The 21643-nt window shown below is 42.8% G+C and overlaps 1 protein-coding gene across 1 annotated transcript in view; it reads right to left on the bottom strand.

Annotated features, from left to right (window-relative positions):
- Window positions 1-21643, bottom strand: part of LOC126094552 (protein groucho) — a 701311-nt gene that overhangs the window by 8069 nt on the left and 671599 nt on the right. Inside the window, exon 17 of the mRNA XM_049908986.1 lies at window positions 8810-8968. Within this exon, the coding sequence (XP_049764943.1) occupies window positions 8810-8968 (159 nt within the window). The remainder of the gene's footprint in view (window positions 1-8809; window positions 8969-21643) is intronic.

Here is a 21643-nt window from a genome sequence, read left to right as displayed (position 1 = left end):
TCTCTGGTCAACTGCCACCTCCTAAAGTCCCACCATCTAGCTGCAGAGGAGTTTTACCATTATCACTCAGTACCACCCCGCACTGGAGCAATTGAATCACATCCTCCTCCAGGGTTTCAACTACCTCATTGTGGCCTGTAATGAGGAATTTCCTACCCACTATCCTTCCCATCGCTCCCACATTGGTATTCTGCTGCCCACCAGACCTTACAATATTCTCTTACCTTAAAATATTCTCCTCCATCCCTACACAACCTCTACTCCCAACTCCTTGCTTCATGTAACAGACCTAGAAACAAGGCTGTCCCATACATCCTCCCACAATCACCTACTACAAACACCTGTGAAACCAGTCATGTGATCCACAAGCTACGCTGCAGTCACTGTGCTGTGTTCTATGTGAGTATGACAGCCAACAAGTTGTCTGTTCGCATAAATGGCCACCGACAAACTGTGGTCAAGAAACAACTGGACCACTCAGTTGCTGAGTGCATTGCCCAACGCAAAGTTCTTCATTCTAATGACTGCCTCACAGCCTGTGCAAATCTGGATCCTTCCTACCAATACCAGCTTTTTGGAATTGTGCAGGTGAGAACTCTTCCTGCAAGATATCCTACGTCTCATAACCCTCCCAACCACAACCTTCATTAAGTCATACATTAAATGTATTTGCAGTTGCAGATATGGATAACCATATAATGAGCTGTATAATGGAATGATGACAATGAAAACTTGTGCCGGACTGGGACTCGAACCTGGATTTCCCACTTACTGCGGTCAGCCACCTTACCATTTGCCTACACGAGCATGATTCACAGCCAGACCCAAACTTCCATATGTTGTCAACCAAGTGTCTCTACTCTGAACTCGTACATCCATTACGTGTATTCCCATACAGGGATCACAATTTACTTGGAAGTTGCTTGCACTGTGTCTGTGGATAAATATGACATTGAAGTGCCTGTATCATTCCATTATACAGCTGGTGGTTATCGATATTCGCAAGTGCAAATACATTTAATGTATTTCATAACAGCTATAATCACTTCAGTGCCCGTTCCAATGCATCCACAGTCTTTTTTATTTCTCTCCTTTTCTGTCCCCCCTCCCCCTCCCTGTCTGCACCTAGTAGCTGTACCCTCTCCCAACCATGGCTCTGTATGCTCCCACAAGCAGTACTTTACTTTACTGTCACCCACCCCAATCCTGTTATCCATTCCCCTCTCTGCCCCAGCCTCCTCCTTTCTGCCACCACAATGATTTCTTCTTCCCCCATCACAATCTGGTCTCGGCAGCCAAGACAGTGGTCGTGTGTGTGTGTGTGTGTGTGTGTGTGTGTGTGTGTGTGTGTGTGTGTGTGTGTGTGTGTACTTTGGAAAAAGGTCTTTCTGGCGTAGCAATCTATCCTTTCCATAATATTGTCATTAACTTTGTATACGTTTCTCATGCAATTCTGAAGATGAAAGTATTGTTCTGCACCTTATACAATTTCAAATGAAACCTAACATTTACAATTCATTATTAAATAACCTAAACTGAATAAAGAAATGATGAATACACTTGTGAAAAATTCTAATATTATTGACTTACAATTGAAATAATATTGCTATGGACTAAACCATCTTCATTACTTTAAGTCTATTATACAATATTAAAACTGTGGTGCACATATAATTATACTAAAATAAATGATAAATTATAATTTAGTTAACAATACTGGGTAAATCTAATATGTGTATGAACTATTTATCTGAAGTAACTATTTATCTAAACAGTGGGATTCTTCCAGAATATTGTTAAGTGCACGTGATTTCAGTGATATTTTGAGTGAAGTGTTTTGAATGAACAACAAGCATTCTATGCAGTTGGTCAGTGGTAGTTTTGTCTTTATTGTCATGTTAGGATTTCATTTTCTAAAATAAGCAACTATAAAGTATCTTAACATGCATAGCAGTTTGATGAGTTAGGTTGCAAAAGATTCAACTCTTAAGACCTAGGTAGAGAATTTGAGCAAAATGGATTAATACAATATTTTCAGTTTCTGCTAGTTTCAGGTGCTTAAATATCCGTACTCTGTCAGTGAAGTTCACTGTCACGACCTTTGATTATTGTGACTGCAATGTGCTTCTTGGCAATACCAGTTAGAATACAATGCTGGCAACCAGTTGCTACACCTATTCATTTTAACATGTGCAAACTATGTCTAGCCCAACCTCACAATACATGTGCCCCTTGCTGTATGAATGGGATATTAAGGGTATGTATAATTGTGGATATGCCATCCTGCAAATAAACAATTTCAGCATTTCATTATTCTTACACAGAAGTAGCAGCACTTGTTGCTTCTGCCTGTTAATCTATAACTTGACTTGTTCCACATTCTTTAAGGCTGTCTTTCATGATTGAATTTATTGAACTTTTTGAGTTAATGAATTTCTCTCTATTGTGTACAACATCTATGTATTTACAGAATTTTGAATGTAGTAGATGTTCGGAATGATAAATTATTTTTACATGCCCCTTGAAAGCTGAATTTTCAAGAGAGGCCTGAGGATGCTCCCAGTTAATTAAGTCCACCAATGACAAACAAAATGGAATAAATAGAAGCTTCTTACTTGGTTCTTTAGCAACCTGTGTTTACACTACAGTTACGATACAGTTTGCAAAGTGTAAAAACTGCTTTGAGAACTTTTTTATGTAGCTTAAAGTCTGGGCAACTATAGGGCATCAGATACGGTCTTTACGTAGTACATTTAAGTTGTCCAAACTGTATACTTTTATTCCAAGCAATGATGACTTTCATGCAGAGAGAGGGCTGACTGGGCTTTCCATGTAATTTACTGCTGGGGCTTCCTTTACATTTTCTAGCTGAGGAACAGTCTTCCATCTGACCAAATACTTAATAATCATTCAAGTCCCTGGTTTCATTACATTAAGAGGCAACATACCAGAGAAGGTTTCACTACTTCAGATCCTGTATGCAAAGTGATGGTATCACAAATGATGATACTTGAACCAGGATCAATGCAGCATCAATGCAATGGCATAAAAGTAACAGGATATCTATGCAACAGCAAAATTCTACTCCAACTTAGTGCCCAAGTACTTAAAACTGTGCTAGAACTTGCACTGTATCTGCTACAATGTGTTGGTCAATAACAAAACTCACTGAGCAATCCATCAGTGTCATCTAATAACATGTGATTGTCTGACTGCGTAACACCACTATCAGACTGTGGGCAAACATGAAACCAATCACTGAGAAAACAGGTCACAGAGCAGCATAAGGAACAGTGATGAAGTTTGCATATTAGCTCAATGTGGATGGATGAAGACCACAATGACGATCAGAGAGATGATGGATATATACACTCAGTGATATTAAAGACTGAACTCTATGGACATGGTATAATGCTAGGAGGAGGTTACTGGTATCCAGGTTGGCAATGTTGCTGGAAGAACTTAACTTCATACTTTTCTCAAAGGATATGTTGTTCCTTGGAATAATATGTTGGTTTGAATCACCTGTACAAGACCATCCAAATGAGACACTGGATATGATTTGTAACCAAACAATTTAAATGTGTGCTGTATGTAATGGTTCACACTTCATTTGCACTCAAGCTATCACATGTCTTGCAAACAGCATGAACAAATCTGCCACAATTATGGAATATTCTGATGAGAAAATTGGTATTTTTAAACTATTTGTATGTAGCTTGAACAGTTCATGGGTGTACCACCAGTTCACAGTGTCCAACAGGCACAATAATTCAATGATCAGATATGTTGCCATCGTTGGGTGCGCTGACAAACTAAGTTCCTGAGGACGTGCGGCCACTAATATCACCTGCCCCATGAGCCACTCCCTTCACAGTCCCTGCCTGCTGTTGAGCATCAGCAGTCACAGAGATAGTTCACTGTCCGCCATCGTCTCCTGATCATTTTGTCTGCTGAGAGTCTTCTTTATTAAACTCAGTGCTGGTTCCCCAGCCTTGCTAAGATTATAGCTGCAATCTCTGTTGATGAGATTGTCCCTGGTGCAAAGTTCTATGACCTTTCTAACAATGATGCCCCAGTATCTGGAAGTTGGTGCCAAGATCCTGGTACTTTAGTAGTTCATCATATGATTCTTGGATAAATAGTGGTCTGTAACTGCTGATTTGGTGAGATACATCAATCGGTGTGCCTCTGGTGGTCTCAGCAACAATCTTTGATGGCACGCACTGTGTGTCCAATATATGTCTTCCTGCACTGACATGGAATCTCATATACGCCGGCCTTCTGTAAACCAACATGATCTTTGATGCTTTCCAATAATGCTCATGTTTTATTGGGCAAGCAAAAGACAGTCTACACTTGGCAAAATATGCATCCAATTTTTCCCGATCAGTATACAGTATAAAGGCAGTGGCTGCCTCTTTCTCTATGGCTACTTCTGTCTCCACAGGTTGTACTATTGTGGTGGGCTGGAGAGCGTGCCTAATCTGCCATTCTGGATACCCCTTTTCTCAGAATACAGTTCTAAGGTGTTCCAGCTTCTGAGGCAGACACACTGTATCTGAAATGGTGCACGCCCTGTGTACTGGTGCATTTAGTACCCCATTCCTCTGTGTTGGGTGGTGGCAGCTGCCTGCACACAAACACAGGTCCTTGTGCATTTTCTTCTGATACAGACTGTGGTGCAGGCTGCCATCAGCTCTTTTGTTGACTATGATGTCCAGGAATCTTCCCTCTGCTTCAGTCTCCATAGTGAATTTGGTGTTGGGATGTACGGAGTTCAAATGTGTAAGGAAATCAAGGAATTTGTCCCTTCCATGGAACCAGATGATGAAGTGTGTCATCCACATAACAGGAAAAAAACGGGTTTTCATTTGGGTGATGCCAGGGCTTCCTCCTTGAAGTTCTCCATATACAAATTAGTGACCACAGCTGAGAGTGGGCTGTCCATTGCGACTCCTTCCATCTCCTCATAGTATTCTCCATTAAACAAAAAATGCGTGGGGGCCAGGACATACATGGGAAGGTCGGTGGTCTTCTCGTCAAATTTCTGACCAATAGGTTCTACTGACTCTCATAGAGGTACCCCGGTGATTAATGAAATAACATCAAAGCTCACCATAATATCTAAGTCTTTCACCCTGAAGTTGCTGAGGCTTTTTACAAAGTCCACAGAATTGTAGATATGATGAGTGCATTTACCCAAATAAGGACTTAGTATTTCCATCACGTATTTTTCCAGCAATTATGTAGGTGGCCTAATATTGCTGACATTGGGGCACAATGATTCATTTGTATGTACATCATAGGGAAAACACCACAGTCACTGAGGATTTCATATCTGGATGAGAATTCATTGAACTTTAATTTGCTGCCAAGATTATTCACAACAGTAAGAGCATCTTTTATTGTTGATACAGACAACTTCCAAAAAGACATTATTCTTAATTTTGACAACTGAAATTGTTTTCTTTACAAACTCAACGGCACTGTCCATCAATCTGAGACTCCTACCTTGTAGGATTTATAGTGGAGATAAAAAACATCAAAAATAAAGGAGTGTTTGTTCAGCATGTGCGAGAGCATCCCTGAAACTTTTATCAAACTCTGGAGGCAAACATTAAAAGCGGGCATTGTCCATGATGCAGAATTTTATTCTAAAATTTTGAGAGTCCATGTTCGAAGAAGGGTACGGCAACATATCACTTCCTCCCACATACGTATCACAAAATGACTATGCCATGAAAGTCGGAGGAATTAGAGCTCATACAGACGCTTACCAATAGTTGTTCATCCAGCACATCATTCACAAAATTAATGGAACAGAAAGGGAGAAAATGATGCTGTATCAGATGTACCCTCAAACATGCATTGGAAGATGGTCTGTGAGGTATAGATGTATATATGGGATCTTTTTTTTAACATCTGGCACAAGTCAGAACACAAAAAAAGAAGTACAAAGTGAACACTTAAAAAATCTAAGATGGATAACTGTTGAAAATGATAGAGGGATGCATGCATTATCAATTTTCACCAATTACAAACGAATATCCACTGGTAATAAGCAATTCAAACCAAAGAAATATTTGAGGGATTGTATTCCAATTTTTCTACTTGAACTAAACATGCACAATACAATCACTTTAAAAAATGTTAAATTCAACTGTTGAGCTAAAAATTATGACCACCTGCTTAAAAGCATGTTGTTCCATCTTTGGAATGCAATATGAGGTGTGACTATAAAATAATGGGATTATTGTTGTAAATATTTTACTTCAGAACTGTACATATTTAGTTATTGTCACCCTTAATATATTCCCCTCATCTATCCCTACAATGCTCCATACGAATTTTCCACTGATGGAAACAGTGCTGGAAGTCTTCCTTTGTGAGATCCTTGATGACACATGCCCCTTCAGTGGACTGAAATCTTGTCCCTTTTAATGTAGATTTGGACTTGGGGAAAAGATAAAAATCATGGTGCATGGTCTAACACTAGGATGCTGCACTTCATTAGAGACCTCTTAACAGGCAATGCAGTATGAACCAGTGCACTGTCTTGACGCAGACTTGTTCTTTCACAACTTGGATCCCCCACCCCAAGAACCTCAAGGTAGTAATGTCAATTAATAAGTCTGACCTTCAAGAATCCAGTGAAGATATACAGTTCTACAAAATTCAGAAAAAAAACAATCATCATTGCTTTGAATCTTGACGTGCTCATTCAAACTATTTGCTCTTGGTGCATGGATCTGGATCACTTGTGAAAAACCAATATTCGTCACATGTTATCACTCTTCCCAAGAAATTAGTATCATTTTCAATGGTATTCAATGTGTCAGTACAAACATTTTCACGAGCTTCTTTTTGTTGGATAGTGAGAATTTTCAGCACTGTTTTGCGCTTACACTTTTCTAAATTGGTTAGGTAAAATTTGTCTTATGCATTCTTTGTCAGCTTTTACGGTTTCAGCAATCGACTGAATACTCAACCGGCAGTCAGACTGAATCATACTACCCACTTTTTCAATATTTTCATTTGTTTTTTATGTTGATGGGCATCCTGGGAGGGAGTTATCTTCAACGTCTTCTCGGCTATCTTGTAGATGCTTCAACCACTTAAAAACTCACATATTTGATAAACCGTCTTCAGCATACACTTCTTTTAATAAAAGATAGGTTTCAGCAGCAGTTTTTCTAAGTTTCATGTGAAATTTCACAACAACTTGTTGCTTTATTATTACGTTCACAATTTTTGCTGCAAAACAAAACTACAGCTCTTACACAAATGAAGGCCATGGCCACACTGATTATAGATGACAGAGATGCTGAGTTCGGCTGAGAAGGCTCCACGCTTCACTGCTATTGATTGTTCATCTTTGGTGAATGGGTACTTAATTTGTGACAGCATCAGTCCCATTAATTTATAGCCACAACCCTTACAGCAGCAGATCTGCATGGCACGGATTTGACGTGTCCCTGGTAGGTTTCTGGATGTATGTGGCACTAAATGTCTAAGCACAGGTCCTGTAAATTGCAGTCCGGGGCTTTGGGGGGGGGGGGGGGGGGTGAATTTGGAGGCATCCCTGTTGGCGGAGAGATCAAGTGTAAAGTATGTTGATGGTTCACACAGCCCACAGCATTCATAATGCTTCCAAATAGTAAATAGTATCACGGGCCCCATGAAAGCCGAGGCGAATGGCCTCCACAGCATAATAAGGGCCCCATTGGCCTGCAACTGTGGCACGATGCATGTTTTGAGAAGCCATTCATTTGGATGACTGCAAACCCAGACACAACACTTGACCTGGTCTAACAAGAAATGTGATTCATCTGTCATGTTTCCTCTGATCCACAGTCCGATCTCCATGATCTCATGCCTATTGCAATTGTAATTGACGATGTTATGGGGCCAACACAGGAATAAGTATGGGTTGCCTGCTGCAGAGCCACATGTTCAATAACTTGAGGTGAGGAGTGTGCTCCAAAACACTTGTGCCTGGACCAGCTCTGCACTCTATCATCAGATCTACCACAGATCATCACCTATCCCGGTTTACAGTGAGCAAGGCTCCAATCTCCATGTTTTTTGAAGAGATGCATACATCCAACACATTACCTCCTGCTCGTGGATCCACTGCCTTTAAACCACTTTCCATAAATGTTCCCAACAGTACCACATGAACAGCCGACCAGCTATACTATTTCTGAGATGCTTGTTCCCAGTCCCAGGCTGTAACAATATGTCATTCGCAAAAGTCACTTATGTCAGTTGATTTCTCATTTGTGGACTGTATCATTGTTAGAATGATTCTCCATTCATTTCTGCTCTGCTTATATGCTTTGTTTACCATGTCATGTGCCCACGATGTCGCCAGGTGGTTTTTAATCCCACTATGAACAGTGGTTGTAATGTTTTAGCTCATCAGTATAAACTCATCTGCAGATAAAGTTCAAACAGGAACACCTTACTGTGCAACTTACATCACCATAACAAAAACAAAACTTAATTGAAGTCAGTGTCCTCTCCAAACCATATAAAAAAATGCTCTCCTCATTCAATAGCAGTCTTAATCCACTTGTATAGGACCTAATGTGGTTATCAACAGGTCTCACTGCCCTTATCACTATTATTGGTAGTTTTTTGTTTTTTGCAGGTGCAGTCAAATTTGTGTGCTAGACCAAGAAATAAACCCAGACTTTTGCCTTTCATAAACTACCATACCAACTGCTGTATCATGAAACAACTATACATAATTTATTGTTAATATTTATTTCAATACTGGTCTTAAAAATTATGCTTAATATACCTGGAATATTGATGCACCATACGGAGTCCTCCAGGCATTGAGCAAATTGTCTTTGCCAGTAGAGACAAACCACTTTCCACAGGCAGCAAAACGCAATGAAAGTACACAGGATTCATGCAGATGAAGCTGATATTTGTCTGGCTTCACAGCATGCAGCACCTGTAAGAAACAAAGTACATCAGTCTGAATACTGTAACATAGGTAACACCCATATGTAATTTCATGCGAAAATTGAGTTAAATTTTTGATGAGATTTTATGTTAGAAAGAGGAACAGAAAAATAAGCAATATGGCTGGAAATTTCATCCTTAAAATATAAAATTTTGCCACTGACAGCTAAGGAAAGAAAAGAGATCAAGAGAGACAACATTTTTGAAAAAAGAAACTTAAAACTGAAACACAGTGTCTATCAACCAATGCACATCAAACAAACTGTACTATTTTATAGACAGGGTGAGTCAAAAAGTACTTTACAACTTTGGAATGACATAGGAATTTATTGAGATAGCTTACCAAATTGGTACTGTATCCCTTTGTAGCAAACAACCTCAAGTTTCACATACAAGTAGTGCCACATTGATACGATGTGATTAGCACTTGATGCAGCAAACATCTCACTGGTAATCAATTTCTTCTCAAATTTGTTGCAGCAAATCAGGTATAACTTGGGTGTCAGCAGTGTAGATTGAAGATTTCAGGTCAGATAAATTGTTTGGTAGGGAAGGAACATAGCCAGTCAAGGTGGCCAAGCGGTTCTAGGACCTTCAGTCCAGAACCGCACGACTGCTACGGTCGCAGGTTCAAATCCTGCCTCAGGCATGGATGTGTGTGATGTCCTTAGGTTAGTTAGGTTTAAGTAGTTCTAAGTTCTAGGGGACTGATGACCTCAGATGTTAAGTCCCATAGTACTCAGAGCCAATTGAACTATTTGAAGGAACATATAAACAGTCTTTAAATGAAGCCCCAGAGAAAGAAATTCAATGGTGTGGAGTCTGGGAAGTGAGATGGCCACGCGATTGGCCCTTTGTGGCCAGCGCACAGACCTGGGAAGCAATTATTGAGGAAGCTTCAAACTTGCACGAGACAATGAGGCGGTGCACAATTGTGGTATCTGCCATCACTCAGCCACCGGCCAACAACGATGGATGTCAACATGAGCAAAACGCAGCCAGCCACACAGCTGCAAAGATAACACACACGGACAGGGCATATCGATTCGCCAACTGGCCACATAGTCCATTTCGATATGTCCACTACAGGGGGGTGGTCACGAGATGGAAGCAAGTTTCCACCTGGCCCCTGGTGCCATCACATGCAGTGTTCCCAGATTACCTGGATGGTATATAGGCCACTGCAACAGCATCGTAGAGGGACTCCTACGCCTGCTTTCGCTCGCACTTGTGACTAGTGACCACACGTACTAGGAACCCTGTGAAACTTAGGGTACTGTCTCTACTGTCTCAGATGTGAACTGGAGTGCACTGGACTTGTGCAATTGTTATGGATTGTGAAGTGCTATTGTGCATCAATATCATTGTGAATTACGCATTTAAGTATTTTGGATGTTATTGTATTATTCTGATATAACACAATAAAATGGCGATGAGTCAACAAGAATCAACATCTCTGGATCACGCAGTTAATGCAGCAACAGGTGGAGAACCAGCAACAACTCATGGCTAGTTTACAGCCTCTTCTCACCAGCATCCTACATCAAAAATCATTTCATCAAATTCCGGCTTTCCCTTCTTTTGATGAAGCCCTTGAAGAGCGGGAATCATATGAAACAAGTCTGAAGGAACACTTCTAGGCTTTCCAGGCAACTGACATCAAGTTCATGAAATCTCTGTTTCTTTCCTGGTCTAAACTGGTGGTCTGTCATTTCCTGTGCAAATTGGGTCCTTGTCTACTCCTTTGGAATTATCATTTCCGGAGATATGTGCCTTGTTGATGCAATTTTACCAGCACCACCCACGCATTATTTCCTCACGAGTGGCTTTGTACCAATGCAAAAAGCACACATCACAATCATATCGCGAGTGGGCAGCTGAATTACAAGGTCTCAGCCACAAATGCCATTTTGTCACTGCCACATATAATGAATCGTATGCTGAGGAAATGATCCATGATATGATTATTCATGGTGCACTAGACAGAGAATTCCAGGATGACGCCCTATAACTTGAGGATCCCTCGTTAGACAGCGTTTTAGAACTGGCTCAAATGACTGAAGCCTCCTGCGCTGCAAGCCAAAATTTGGAGACTTGGGCGGAGATTGCAACTGTCCATGCCACCTTGCCCCATAATCCTGATGATCCCTATATGCCCACTGACGATGTGGAGGTTGCTACCGTCCACCCTGACAGGTGTCCTGCATGCCCGTCCCGATCTCAGCAGAAGCCCGGCTGCTTTTCACACCAGTGGACCCCACGCTGTCTTCCGTCTTGTCCGGACTGCTACAAACAACATGATAGGGACAACTGCCCAGATCGTTGGGCCTACTGCTCTATCTGCACCTTACAAGATCATGTGTCATCGGTGTGACATTCTGCTAAATCCAGGTCCAAGAAAGACTCTTTTAACACTCCAATGGATGTTAATCAGATTTCCACTATTGAGGTCCAGGACACTTCCAATAAATTGTTCCAGGACGCCTCCATTCACAACAGGCCACTAAAATTACAGGTCAACACCGGAGCAGCAGCTAGCTAGGTCAATTATGCAACTTATGTACATCTTGGATCACCCCCATTGCAGACTTCCTCTCGCCAGCTAGTGGCCTCCAACAAACTCAGCATTCGTCTCCTGGGCCAGGTTGATCTTCCTACAAATTATTGTGGCGTAACACGGATGATCACATACACGATAATCAACTGCGGTACTACCACCATCCTTTCTGGCCTCAACGGCTTTTGTGCCTTTTGATTTTCTATCAAGGACTCTGTCAATGTGATTTCTGATGAAGTTCCATATGCTGGCCTGCAAGAGCTTTGTCATGAATACCAAGATATCTTCTGTGACGAATTGGGTAAAGCACGCAATTTTCCGGCACATGTTTCCCTGATGCCTGGTGCCCGTCCTCATTATTTTCGTGCCCGTCCGGTCCCTATTGCTCTCCACGATGTCATCAAGGAAGAACTAAATCGTCTCACTGCAGCGTGTGTCCTGGAGCCCATATCCTCCAGTCCACAGACCACACCTGTCATCGTCATCCGGAAACCACCTGGAAAACTTCATTTGTGTGTTGATTTTAAAGTGACCATCAACTCCCAATCGGAAATCGACACATACCCACTACCTCGTACGGAAGAAATATTGGCAAAACTCCACAATGGCAAATATTTCTCTAAGATTGATTTAGCAAAGGCATATCTGCAGTTACCCTTGAATGATGCTTCTCAGGAGTTCCTCACACTCAATACTCCACATGGCCTGTATCGCCTAAAGTGCCTCATGTATGGCATTGCTAGCGCACCGGCCATTTTCCAGCACTTTCTTGAACAACTGGTCAACTCAGTCAAAGGCTGTGTCAACTACCTTGATGATGTGATTGTTACACAACAACATGATAAACAACCACCTCCAGAATCTTCCAGGTTCTCCGTAATGGTAACCTCTGCTACCACAAAAACAAATGCTGCTTTTTCCAGCAGGAAATTGAACATCTGGGACACAAGACCTCCAGCGAAGGAATCAAGCCACTAGACCATCACATCCATGCCACTGTCCAGTTGCCTAGACCCACCAATTTCACGCAACTGCGGCCCTTTTTTGATAAAGTGTCATACTACTGGAAGTTCCTTCCTGCGGCAGCAACAGTGATGGCTCCTCTTTCCCTACTTTGTATAAAAGGGATGCCTTTCACTTGGTCTCAGTCTTGTGAAACTGCCTCCCAGACCTTGAAAACACAACTGCTTACAGCCCCGTCCCTTTCCTGCTTTGACCTTCGGCAGCAACTCATCCTGGCCACAGATGCATCAGAGGCGGGTGTCGGGGCAGTGTTGGTGCATCGATTCACAGATGAAATATATGCCTCTAAAACATTTTCAGATGCTCAGAAAAAATATTCCCAGATCAAAAAAGATGCTCTTGCCATTGTCTTTGCACTCAATAAATTTCACATGTTTCTGTATGGCACTAAGTTCCACTTAATAACAGATCACAAACCTCTCATTGCTTTGTTCCACCCTGCCTCCAAAATTCCGGACCAGACGGCTCATTGTTTGCAGCACTGGGAGCTGTTCCTGACCCACTGTCAATATGACATTCACTTTCGGCGTACTTCAGAACATGCTAGTGCAGACGCCCTCTCACACCTTCCCTGGGGCCCCGATCCCGAATTTGACAAAGAAGAGCTTCTCTGTTTTCAGATGAATGCTGCAGTCCAAGTGGCGGAGGACTCCTTTCCACTGACTAGTTCCACAGTTGCAAAGGCAACAGGCCAGGATCCTGATCCAGTGGGTCCACAGTAGCATTCTCCACGGAAGGCCAGAGAGGCAGCCACCTCTCTCTTCTCCTGCCTGCCAGCACTACTTTACCATGGGCCACCTGTTCACCACTATAGACAGAGTAGTGCTCCTGCTCCCTGAGTATGGACAACGGCAGGTGATCATTCCAGACGCACTGCAATCCGAGGTCCTGCAACTGTTTCATGAGGGCCATTGGGGCATCACATACTCCAAGCTCTTGGGTTGCCATTATTTGTACTGACATTGAAGAGATGGGCCGTGCCTGCCCAGCTTTCCAGCACCAGCAGGTGGCACCATGTCAGACTTTTTCTTCTGGCCTCCCTGCTGTTGCCCGCTGGAATGTCTACACCTAGATTTCGCTGGCTAGTGTTTTGATGATACCTACCTCATCGTAGTGGATGCTTATTCCCACTTCCCATATGTTGTCCATTGTCCTTCCATGACCACATCCGTTACCGTACCTGCCTTAGAACGTGCTTCGCCATTGAAGGTCTCCATGAAGGGAAGGTTACTGACAACAGCCCTCAATTCCACAGCCAGGAATTTCTCACCTTCTGCCTGTACCATGGAATCCACCACGTTCCTACATCTCCACTTCATCCCCAGTCCAATGTCAAGGCAGAATGCATTGTGTGGACTTTCAAGACCCAACTGCAGAAATAGGATGCTCCTCACTCTTTTGTTCCCACGGCCCAAGTCAGTGCCACCTCCATCAGCGTTGCGTTTCTGTCCCGGAGTGGCTGTTTGGGCTTGAGGTTTTGGTTGCCAACCAAATTGGCTGCTGGGTGTGATCCTCCAACAGTGGGGCCTCAAGGTTTTCCGTGTCAAGATCCAGGATCAGGTCATGCTCTAGCATGCTAATCAGCTCCTTCCTCAGTCAGCGCAGCAACTATAGACTGCTTGCCAGCCAGAACCTCACCGACAGCTGGATCACAGGCCCATCAGCCAGATTTCTCCTCCACCTGGTGCGGACCTGCTGGTTCCAGCAGGTAGCATCACGGGTATCCCACCACCTCTGATCACTGGCCAGTGGCTGTCTACTAGCCCTGAGGGCGGTTCGGCCATGCCCGATGTCCGGAGCCCATCCAGACAACAGCCGCCTTCACTGGGAGCACAACCTTTGGCAGAAGACATTTCCCCCGCACCACAATGCCGTTCCTGGACAGGGGGCCAGATGACGAGGCGCCTCTGCAACTGCCTCCACCACCTCAGCCCCAGCAGGTCTTCCAGCCTCGCTGTCTCCGCCATCGCCAGAGACATTTTCGGCCTTACTGCACCACTCTCCCACACGAATCTGATGAAGAACACATGGATGTCTCCTACATCACCAGCCACTGTTTCACAGCTTCCTGTGGGAGGAGGAGTGTGATATCTGATATCACACAGCCACCAGCCAACAATGGCAGATGTCAACACACGGAAAGCACAGCCAGCTGCACAGCTACAAAGATAACACAAATGGACTGGGCACATAGATTCACCGACCGGCTGCGAAGCCCATTTCGAAATGACCACTAGAGGGCCAGTGTTGCGAAATGGAGACGACTCTCCACTCGGCCCCTGGTGCTACCACATGCCGTATTCACGGACTACCAGGACGGTATATAGGCTACTGCAACAGCTTCGTACAGTGAGTCTAGCACCTGCCTTTGCTTGCACTTGTAACTAGTGACCACACGTACTATGAACCCTGTGGAACTTAGGATACTGTCTCTACCATCTCAAATGTGAACTGGGGTGCCCTGGACTTGTGTAATTGTTATGGATTGTGAAGCGCTGTTGCGAATCAGTATCGTTGTGAATGAAGCATTTAAGTATTTTGGATTTTATTGTGTTATTCTGATATAACAGGAATCTTGCTGGTAATAAACCATTCCATTTCGGTTATCTTCATCAATCTGTGGAATTGAAGCTCCTGGTGGCAGACAGGGGTATTCATGAACTATGTAAATCAAACCTGAGGTTGTTTGCTACAAAAGACATATCTACCATTTCTAACAAATTATTATTTTGGTGCTATCCAAAATTTTCAGGACTGGTGCTGCCATCTGTTGAAAACCTTACCTTTGAACTAATGGTCACCATCACCATCAAAGTAGTTCCCATCTGCATGTACACACTGGTCCCAGAGCTTCTGCCACTGGTCAAACGTTTTCTGGAAGTCGTGTTCTTTGAGGGTGCTTATCACCGCCAGCGATGCTTCTTGAATCCTCTCTAGAGTGTTGAACCAATGGCCTTTCAACTTCAGTTTCAGTTTTGGGAATAGTACGAAGTCACAAGGTGCCAAATCTGACAAGTACAGTGAGTGGAATACAACCGCCATGTTGTTTTTTGCCAAAAAGGTCCTGGTGAGCAAGGACGTGTGACAGGGCGCATTGTCGTGATGCAGCAGCCAGTTCCCTTGATGCCAAAGTTCAGGCCATCATCACCGCACGTTTTCACGGAGCCGTCGCAAAACGTCACAGTAGTACATGGAATTCACTGCTTGGTTGGGTGTGATGAATTCCTTGTGCACAGTTCCCTTGGTATAAAAGAAAACGATGATCATGCTCTTCACTTTGCTCTTCACCTGTCTCGCTTTTTTGAGTTTTGGAGAGCCTGGGCTCTTCCACTGGGGCGATTGTTGCTTTGTCTTTGGGTCATAACGGTAAATCCAGCTCTCGTCGCCCGTGATAACCTGTGACAAGAAGGTTGGATCATCAGATGCGGTCTGACGAAGGTCCGTGCACACTTCAACATGCTGTGCCTTCTGATTGGCAGTCAAGATCCTTGGCACAAATTTTGCGGCGACACAATGCATCCCCAATTCATCAGTCAACATTCGTTGACATGTCCCATAACCAATACCCACTTCATTCGCAAGGTCTTGAATGGTTCGATGTCGATCCACACGAACCAGTTGTTGAAGTTTGGCTACAATCTCTGGCGTTGTGTGGCTATCAGGCCTTCCAGTGTCAGCATCATCTTTGACGTCTGTATGGCCGGCCCTGAAATGAGCATGCCTCTCAAACACACGGCTCATGCTCTGTCCCCCAAACACTTGTTGAATCTTGGAGGGGCCTCCTTTGCACTTTTCCTGAGATTCACACAGAATTTGATACACACGCGCTGTTCTGTTCACGGATCCATCATAAAATCGCCACACACCGAATGCAGAGTATTACGGAAATCATTGTGGACATGCAACACGTCCTCCCATCTGAATGCCACTCTGCACACTGACTCATCAGATATGCAGCTCTTGCCACCTAGCAGTGCAAAGATCTAGTACTCCTACTTTTCAGATGGAAGCACCAGCCTTGAAAATTTTGGATTCCACCTCTTAACTCACCGAAAGGCAGAAGCACTGCACCATCAAAAGATGCACAAACAAAATGTATAAAGCTTTGCTTTGCTAGCTTTTGGAACGAAATTCCTTGCTCAAGCTGTAGGAGAAACATGCAACAAACAAACAAATACACACACACACACACACACACACACACACACACACACACACATATCCTTCATGAAATCCTCCCCACTTCACCAAGAGTGTCTTTCCGCTGTCCACCTATCCTTCGTAACCTCTTGGTTCATCTCTATGAAATCCCCAAACCACCTTCCCTACCCTCTGGCTCCTACCCTTGTAACTGCCCCCAGTGTAAAACCTGTCCCATGCACCCTTCCACCACCACCTACTCTAGTCCTGTAACCAGGAAGGTGTACACGATCAAAGGCAGAGCCACGTGTGAAAGCACCCACGTGATTTACCAACTGACCTGCCTACACTGTGAAGCTTTCTATGTGGGAATGACCAGCAACAAACTGTCCATTCTCATGAATGGACACAGGCAGACAGTGTTTGTTGGTAATGAGGATCACCCTGTGGCTAAACATGCCTTGGTGCACAGCCAGCACATCTTGGCACAGTGTTACACCGTTAGGGTTATCTGGATACTTCCCACTGACACCAACCTATCAGAAATCCAGAGATGGGAACTTGTCCTTCAATATATCCTCTCTTCCTGTTACCCACCAGGCCTCAACCTCCGCTAATTTCAAGTTTCCGCCGCTCATACCTCACCTGTCATTCAATAACATCTTTGCCTCTGTACTTCCGCCTCAAATGACATCTCTGCCCAAACTCTTTGCCTTTACATATGTCTGCTTGTGTCTGTATATGTGCGGATGGATATATGTGTGTGTGTGTGTGTGTGTGTGTGTGTGTGTGTGTGTGTGTGTGCGCGCGCGCGAGTGTATACCTGTCCCTATTTCCCTCTAAGGTAAGTCTTTCCACTCCCGGGATTGGAATGACTCCTTACCCTCTCCCTTAAAACTCACATCCTTTCGTCTTTCCCTCTCCTTCCCTCTTTCCTGATGAAGCAACCATGGGTTGCAAAAGCTATGCACTTACTCGCTCACTCACTCACATCACATGCCAGTCTCCCTACATTGTGCTCATTTGTCTGCCAGCTCTTTCCTGTCCCTTGGTGAGTGTACTGGGGTGAGGTGGGGTGCAGATTGGGGTGTGTGAGGGATAGCGGGAGCCATCTGTGGGCTACCTACGGGTGCAGGTAGAGGGGGCAGGCGGCAGACAGCTGAGCATGCGATTTAACAGATTAGGGCGTGAGATTACAGCACAAAACTAGCTGACAAGTATTTGGGGGGGGGGGGGGGGGGAATAATGGGACACACACAAACACACACACACACACACACACTATTGGGTGGGGGCACAGCGAGTTACAGGATGTGCTCTATAGATGGCCCATGGATGGCTCCCCACTCAAGCCACTAGATGCTTCCCTCCAACCCTCTCCCTGCCTCGGCCTCTTTCCATCCCACACACAACCCCACCCTGCGCCCTCACCTCACCCCAGTGCACTAACCATGGGCCGGGTAAGAGCTGCCAGTCGAATGAGCACAATTAGTGAGACAGGCATGTGCATGTGAGTGAATGAGTGTGTGTGTGTGTGTGTGTGTGTCTCCTACAGCTTGAGAAAGGAATTTCATTCTGGATGCTAGCAAAGCAAATTTCTGTATCTTTTGTTCATGTATCTGTCGATGGTTCTGCGCTTCTGCCTTTCAGTGAATTCTCTCTTTATTCCTAAGTAATGTTATTCTCAACCAGAACTTTCCATACATCTACTGACCCTCTAAGTTATCTCAATAGATTTCTACATAATTCCAAAGCTGTAAAGTCCTTTTTGACTCACGCTGTAAAGTTACTGAGACTAGAAAATAAATACAATATTTTCTAAAAGACTGCAAAACAAAGCAAAGATAACAACAAAATCAGTCAATCAAGGAAAAGCAAGAATCTTTGAGGCTCTAAAGAGGGAAAAATCACATATGACAGTAAATTGCAGATGCTCAGTAGCTCTGTTGTTGAGACATTCAAGTTCACCTGCACAGCACAACCAAGTTAGAAGAATAATAGGATTGTGGTTGACACCACTTCATACTTGCAGATGACAGAAAGACCATCATTAGCGACAGTTTGTTCATGCAATACATCACTGGAAATTTCTTCACTGGAAATCCACAAAAAGATTATTTATAATTGCATAATTAATGTGGCAATTGAGGTCAAGCAGTAATGGATAATCTTTCTTCATTGTGCCAGTTGATAGTGATGGTCGTCTTTATTGCACATATGTCAAGCGTGTGGGCATGACAAGACATCTCTTACAATACTTCAAAAAGATAGCTTAGATACTCATTCGTGAAGGAAATATAGTAGATATCCTTGTAACATATAGACCTGTCCACTTTCCATACATATAATGACTCCTGTATCACTGACCATGAAGCAGCTGTAGCAGTGATAATTAAGGAAGTACAAAGGACTACTAAAACAATTAGAAGGATTTGCATATTCAGTAAACTAGATAAAGAAGTAGCAATTCCATACCTCAAGAAGGAACTAAAAGCCATTTCACTCTGTATAGGAGCATGTAGGAAACTGTTGCTTAAGTTTAGAAGAATAGTTAACCAAGCACTAAATAGGTAGGCTGTGTACCTAGTAGAACTGTTTCTAATGAGAGGGACCCCCATTGTGTACAGTCTCTTTAAAGAAACACATAGTACTGCACAACAGGTGGAAAACAAAACATAGGGATTTAGGGAGAGATGCTAAATGAAATGTGTTTCACTGTCAAAAGGGCAATTGTGACACTTTCAATTACTATTTTAACAGAATCTTATCAAAAATACCTCTCACAAAACAAAAAGAATTTCAGATTATACGTAAATACTATCACTGGCACCAGCACTATCCAGATGCTCATGGATGACACAGGAAGTGAAACTGAGGTTGGCAAAACAAAAGCAGAATGCTGAGTCTCATTTTAAACTGTTTATTTACAAAGGAAGATACAGATATATGACAGATGTCAATGGTGTTGAGGAACAGCCAAAATCATTAAAATTGAACATGACTTCAGGGGGCCCCATAAAACACTATCAGATTCTATACAGCAAAGCCGGCCAACAATTCAGCACATGAGCAGGGCTCTGTCTCTATCAAATTCTATACAGCAGAGATGGCCAACAATTCAGCACATGAGCAGGGCTATGTCTTGCATACCATAAGACTCTCACCTAGCAGCTGCGCACTCACCCATCACCACGCCTGGCACAAGGAGGGAGAAACTGTGAATGCATCGCATTTAAATGACAATGTAATCACAGTGCATAGGACTTAGTTTCATATTTTATATTTCTTAACAACACAGGTCATTAAGAAAACAATTTTGCAGTATTATTTAATTATTTTTCGTGTACTGAAGGCATAATATAATTTTTATCTGGTACAAACTTTTGGAACATGGACAGAGACACATAATTTCACAGATTTTCATACTCACGTTACCATGTAATTATGACTTATTTAGGTTAATGATGGAAGAAAGCTGTTCTCGCACATACAACAATATTATGAAAAGAATAGATTGCTACTCATCAAAAGGTCTTCTTCTAAAGTAGAAAACACACACACACACGTGTGAGTTATGTTTGTGTTTTCTACTTTATATGGAGGCCTTATGGACAAACACTTAAATATATAGCAGGCTTTTTTTTTTTTTTGTGCCTGTCTGCAGCTCATCATCTCTTCTATGTGGTAAATAGCAGTCTATCTTTTTCATAATATTGTTGTTATTCCATTATGAATTTTTCATTGTTTGTTTTCTCACACACACACACACACACACACACACACACACACACACACGTTGATTCAAATATTTTATCACATTTGAAACCTCACTGTAGAAACTCTTTCAGAGGAAAACAATGTAGACACTTTCAATGTAAAAGAATTTTCTTTTAAACAGGGCCAGCCGAAGTGGCCGAGCGGTTCTAGGTGGTACAGTCTGGAACTGCACGACCGCTACGGTCGCAGTTTCGAATCCTGCCTCGGGTATGGATGTGTGTGATTCCCTTAGGTTAGTTAGGTTTGAGTAGTTCTAAGTTCTAGGGGACTGATGACCTCAGAAATTAAGTCCCATAGTGCTCAGAGCCATTTGAACCATTTTTTTAAACAGGAATTATACTGCAGATCACTCAGTTCCAACTGCACATGCAAAGAGGTGCTTTCAACTGAAATAGCAAATGGTCTCAAGAACAGCTCAAAAACAGAGGTAAGATTGGCAGTGTTTCAAAATTTTTAGAAAACTATCCCTGACATTCCTTCATGGCCACAATGAAATTTTCAAGCCTTGCATTTTCTTCAATACCAGTGAACTTAGGGGAAACAAATAGTTTTTTTTTCCTTTTTTTTTTTTTTGTCAGGATTTGTTCCTTACACAATGTGATTTTCTTTTTAAATGCAGCCCCATCCAATCAGAAGTGATTATGTTTCTCACACAGCAGTGTCTTAGTGTGGTCAGAGTGCAGTCAAATTCACTTAAAAAGCAAGGTCTGGAATCCCATTCCTACTCTCAATTTTCCTTCATAAATTCAACAACAGCAGGTTTTAAATCAAAAAATAATGCCAGGCATGCTCCTTGATGTAACCAATGTACTTTGCAGTAACTTATAATATCTCTGCACTCAAAAACTATAGCAGCTCACAGTGAAATGATGTGTGTGACTTCAGAAAATTTACTATTCGTACCACTCATTTCATCATGTGTTCCATGCCTGCAAATTTAGCACAAAGTGCTTCTTGATATACAGAACAATTCATTAATCCAATCTGCTGATCACTGTAATTTTTTTGCTCTTTGATCGTCAACTAAATCTTTAAATTCTTTCTGCTTGGTGTAATGATATTTCATAGCAAATTTGCGATACCTGTCGATTATGCGACTGTATAGATACTGAGATTTCTTAGCCTTTTCTTCAGACATTTCCATTCATTTTTAAAGGCTTCTGTATT

Source organism: Schistocerca cancellata, chromosome 8 (genome assembly GCF_023864275.1).
Source record: "Schistocerca cancellata isolate TAMUIC-IGC-003103 chromosome 8, iqSchCanc2.1, whole genome shotgun sequence".
NCBI lineage: Eukaryota > Metazoa > Arthropoda > Insecta > Orthoptera > Acrididae > Schistocerca > Schistocerca cancellata.
The sequence above is the reverse complement of the archived record's forward strand: the minus strand, read 5'-3'. Positions and strand labels throughout refer to the sequence as shown.